Here is a 5,493-nt window from a genome sequence, read left to right as displayed (position 1 = left end):
CCTCTGTGTTAACACTTCATGTTTTTATGAAATTCAGGTTAATTCGTGAGAAGCCACTATGGTTAATCTGAGGATTTATGATTTTATTCCAGTCCCTCCAAGTATTTATTCTTGGAATTTAGGATGTATGTAAATATATGACTTTTGATTAACAGTGTACTTTGCCAGAGAAACAACACAACACTAAGAGGTGTTCTGCAAGGCTGCAGTAGCAATTTTTTTTTTTAAACTATTGCAGGTGCCTTATTGAGAAGAGCTAAAACTGTATATGCAAAACTTGTAAGATACAAGGGTTTTAATAATCAAGTTTTTCCTGAAGTTTTATTAGGAACAATGTCTTATTTCTGGTAATCTTTTTGTATTTATAACTATTAATAATCAAATTACGTATCAAAAAACTACTGCTACAATATTTTACAACTTATGTTTATCAAATTTATTCTCTGAATAAGAGAATATACTAAATAAAGATTTTTTAATAACTATGGCTGGAAGAAAGGTTAATCCTTTAAAGGGAGAAGACAGGGGAACTTTAACCTGTAAATGGCCTTTTGAAAACAACTAATTAATGGGACTTTCCTGGGAGTCCAATGGTTAAAGACTCCATGCTTCCACTGCAGGAAGCATGGGTTTGATACTGGTCAGGGAACTAAGAACGCAAATGCCACATAGTGCAGCCAAAAATTAAAAGCAAAAAAGTAAACTGATTAGGGAGAAATATTTCATCTTCTTGTTCAGGTTGCAAGAGTACTGAAATGCTTTCATGTGACTGATAAATATTTTTGTGGTACTGGAACCATGCTTACTAAGAAAAACTAAAGGTATAAAAGTAAATAATTTCAGACTGCTACTGACATGAACATTTAGAAAGCTTCCACTGTTTTCTCAAGTTTTGACTTAGCCAAGGGGCTATTTACCATGTATTGTTAGTTCTCATTTTACAAACCTAGTTTAATCATTAAGTCAAGAGATCACAAGAACCTAGTGTTTATATGAGGAAAGTCTCTGTGACCTTAAATCTGGTCTAGGGGTTCTCTTTTTCCCATGTCATTCTCTGTTTCTCTACTAGGGGAGGGATGGGGGTGCCAGTTTATCATCGTTAAATTTTGTTTTTTATAAACTTTAATGCTTAATCTTACTGATCTACTGAACATTTCTCTAAACATTTTATCAGTACTTATCTAATAAATCAGAACTTATAAATTAAACAACTTAAATGTCTCCAGACATTTAATTATTAATGAGGTCCCCTTATGACTGCTTTCACAACCTGGACCCAGCCTTATTTCCAGATACTCTTTCTTCTCTCTCATTTGCCTGCCCAGTCTTACCAGGTTATTCTCCTTAAACCTACAGTGCAATGTCTCTCTCCTTTGTCTTGTTTGCTCAGTCAGGAATGCCCTCTCTTACTAACATGTTCCTTCTCTATGTCTAAGCTCCCTCCGTAGAAGTCTAAGCCGAATTAACTGCTCCATCTGTTATGGTAGCACTTCTCAGATACTATATTCATCTGTCTCTTGCTAGATGGGGCTACTTGAGGGCAAGGACTAAATGTAATATGCCCAAAGATATAGTACACAAGTATTTAGACTTAAATATAAGTTAATAAAGTATGCTGACTTATGGTCTGGAGGCTGAGATTCTAGTGGCCACCAGTTCTAAGTCACCCAAGTTCTTTTAGAGCTCGGTTAGAAGTCAGTGTAGTATATTGAGTAAGAACATGAGCCTCAGAGTCAGAAAGATCCTGCTTTGAATCCAAAGTCCACCATTTACATGCTTTATGAATTTGAGCAATTTAATCTTATTTGTAATATGGGAAATACCTCCTACCTCTCAGGTGTGTTATAAGGACTTGGTGAAAAGATACATAAAAGCATTTAGCATAGTGTCTATTGACAGAGTAAGCACTCAATGAATGGTGCTTTTATTTCAAGTGTAAAACAGAAACAGAAGGCTTGGAGCAACTACGTTAGAATGAAAAACAAATGAGTAGGGAATAAGGAACTTGATTATCAATCTGAGAACTATATGATTAGAAATGTAATTGAAATAACTTAGAATATTAGTAAGAGAGTTAGGTTACTCTCTTTAAATGCTAAATAGCATTTAATGAAACTAATTCAGAGTACAGTTGAGTACCAGATGTCTGGGAAGCAGAAGTTAAAATTATGGGGAGATTCATAATCCATACATGACATGAAAAGATCTAGAGTTGAAATGTGGTAATGAAGAATGAATTAAAAGTGTGAAAAGAAGAAAAAAAAAAACAGGCACAACTATAGGGGATAAAGATCACTGTCATTAGAAGCCTAGAAACCTGAAGAGGGAGCTAACCATTAAACAAAAAATTAAGTTCACTGGAGGATACCGTTTAACTCCTTCATTATGGGTCAGTTTTATGCTCAAGGTCACAAAACTAGTAAATGAACCAAAACTCGAACCAAGATGGTCAGACTCCAGAGCTTGTGCTAACCATCTCAGTTACTAATTTCAAAAATAATAGAAACAAGTTTCCAGACAATATTACAAGAGAAAACTTTAGGTCAACAGCTTCTATTCCTAGTGTATTATGAGCCTAATTTCTAGGTTCTCATTCCTTTCTTCTCAGTAGCAGAAGCTTTGGAAAAGTATGTCATCTTGGAGCCACGGATGGGCTTTCAAGACCCATTTATTCCTGATTCACATGTGTATGCTTGTGTGTCTATTTCTCTGGAGAGACAGGCTGTGTTATCTTGCATCAAATTCACAAAGAGGTCCTTGACCCAAAAAGAGCTCCACTCTAGATAGAACAGCAGCTATTAGCAGTCTAATGAAATAAGCTCTTACATTTGTTGGGCACTGCTCTAAGTGCTTTACATGCATTACCCATTGAGTCTTCCCAGCAATGCTATGAGGTAGAAATCATTAATCCCTCCTTACACACAAGGAGACGGAGGCACAGAAATGGTTTTACAGTCACTCAGCCAGCAAGTGGCAGAGCTATAGCATAAATCCAGACAATCTGGTGCCTTAGCTCACACTTCTAACCAATTATATACTGTTGGAACAGCATATTGGTATCTTCAGAACAATTTCTTTTGGTCGTAATAGCATTAAAAAAATTTTTTTAATGCTTTATGTGAAGAACAGCCTACAGTGTTTTATACCTCCTTACTTTACACATTTACTACCACTTGCCAAACTATTCCTTTCAGCATGTGGCATTTCTGAAGGCATAATTAAAATCTCGCTTTAAATATTTTCCTTTCAGCCTCTGAAAGTTTCCCATGTTAACTATCTCCTCCAGGAAGTAGGCTGTGGTATTCACCCACAAACACTTTCAGTTGCTTGTGTATTTAAGATCAAATGAATAAAAGACTAGTAATGATTAAAATGAACCTCATGACAAATCACGATGCTAAAGTCCTATATTTCCAGTAAGCGTGGGAAGGGTGCTAAAGTCAGCTATTTGTTGCAGTGCCATTTGATTTATGGACCTTTGCTTTATTCAGTTTGCCAAATTAGAGCTGACAAAATTACTACTTCCTATCCCCCCAAAGTAGTCACAGAAGCATATTACCTATTTGAAAAAACAATTCCATTAGTTAGTTACAAAATTTAATTGTAAGGATCAAACAGTAGTTATTTGTCAAACCAATGGACATTAATAGCCTTGAAGTGTGCAGAAGCTAGTTTTTAAATAAAGGTGACAAATACCGGTAAGATTCTTATAACACTTATAAACAAATGTGATTCTGGAAGTTGAGTACAAAAGAGAATGATAGTGCAATCATCAATAAGTAAACCAAAGGCATAATCTTCTAAATCATTTTTAGTTAAACAGAATAAATTCTAGTTTAAAAAAAGTTTAAAGCTACATAAAACTCAAAGCAATCCAACTGTTTTCTACCTGAGATCAAAATAAGTTTTTTTTCCTATCTAAACATAATTCTTGGCATTGAGGTAAATCTGAATTCACGTGATAACACTTTGTCAAACTTTTCCAAAAAATTTTAAGCCCTGCTGTAGAGAGAAATTCTCATGTTATACATTTATATTTACATATATTTTCCTCAAAGACTAATGACAAATTTATGAGGTTAATAGGCCTGTAATGGGACCATGATACTATTAATAAAATGAAAATAAAGCTGCTCATTTATACCATGTGTTCCTATATGTGCAATATGAAATGGATCATAGAATCTATGTACATAGGTGAATCACCAAGAATTCAGAAATTGAGCTTATTTTAAGAAAACTCATTCTGTTCTTTTTTGGAGCAGAGGTTGCAAAGTTGTGATACATAACAAAAACATTGTTATGTTATGTACCCAGGCTCCAAAACCAAGCACTGGCCTAAACTGGCAATAACTGCAACTTAAAAATTAAACCCTTCTAGATATTCACTGTGGTTACACCACTTTTGGCTTTAGGGTCTGTAGGTTTTACTGAGGTAACAACCTCTTATCTCTTGCCTCCCCTCCTGTGCTTGCCCCCCACTGCCTCCAGCTTCCTTTCACGTGGCTGTCTTTGGCAATGCTTCCAAATTTTGAAAGCAGAAGAACCTGCTAAAGTAAATGGAGAGGATGAAAAATAACACTATAAATGATGTATGAAAATCAACCCAAGTGTATGGACTAAGAAAGAAAATGATAGAAGGAAGACTAAGAATACCCTCAAGGGAAAACGAGAAAATTAAAAAAAAAAATTAGGGGACTGTTACTCCTAGATCTTTTTCCACATCTCCTGATTAGAAGAGTGTGGAACCAAAATTTCAAACTCTGGAAAGGTGATGACTTTGAAGGAGGAGCTAGGGAAGTAAATAAATGATAAAGAAGTACAGCAGTAGCTTTAGCTGTCAATGAGTTTCTTTGCTCTGGCATTGGCATTGTCAATACGATCTTTGTTGGTGTCAGCCTGGAAAATAGAAAAAGATACCAGCATTACTTGACAAGGTAAGCTGCCCTAATAAGCATTAAATTTCATATACTGAGAGTAACTGACATACTGAGAAAATTCAGGAAATAGTCAAAGTCACATTACAAAACTCATTTTGGGCAAGAAGTGACAGAATATCAAATTCATTTGAAAAAAACGTGGGTGTATAAACACGACAAAGATATAACAGAAGAACTTGTTAATATTTCGTGAGTTCTGTAACATATTTTTTCACAGTTTAACATGTCTGAAACTAGGATGCATTTGATAGTCAATTGCATTTAGATGCAATGAAAATATAAGAATGCTCTTCTCTGCTAGAGGTCTGGATCTGTGGGAGTCCCCTGAGCCAAACCATAGAATCTCATCTGGAGTTACCCTAGATCTAACCCAGAGACTGAAATAATTTGCCCCAAGATCTCTGGAACAGATGTACTGCCATCCACATCCATCTGTAAATGAAAATGATGGGTAATATGTAGCCTACACCCACATAACAGCATCGAAAATACCTGATGAACCACTCTTCGCCCGAGTGAAATCCATCATGAATTATTCAACAGAGAAACCCCA

The 5,493-nt window shown here is 35.4% G+C and overlaps 1 protein-coding gene across 8 annotated transcripts in view; it reads right to left on the bottom strand.

Moving 5' to 3' along the window:
* Positions 1–3,583: 3,583 nt before the first annotated feature.
* SNAP23 (synaptosome associated protein 23) overlaps positions 3,584–5,493 on the bottom strand; it is a 39,403-nt gene continuing 37,493 nt past the window's right edge. For all 8 annotated transcript variants that reach the window (XM_081507897.1, XM_081507901.1, XM_081507904.1 and 5 more), the window contains one exon: positions 3,584–4,899. In XM_081507897.1, coding sequence (XP_081364023.1) covers positions 4,834–4,899 — 66 coding nt within the window. In that variant the 3' untranslated portion in view covers positions 3,584–4,833. The remainder of the gene's footprint in view (positions 4,900–5,493) is intronic.

Source organism: Giraffa tippelskirchi, chromosome 7, assembly GCF_054371585.1.
Source record: "Giraffa tippelskirchi isolate mGirTip1 chromosome 7, T2T-mGirTip1v1.2.pri, whole genome shotgun sequence".
In the NCBI taxonomy this organism is placed as follows: domain Eukaryota; kingdom Metazoa; phylum Chordata; class Mammalia; order Artiodactyla; family Giraffidae; genus Giraffa; species Giraffa tippelskirchi.
This window is presented reverse-complemented; position numbering and strand designations above follow the sequence as displayed.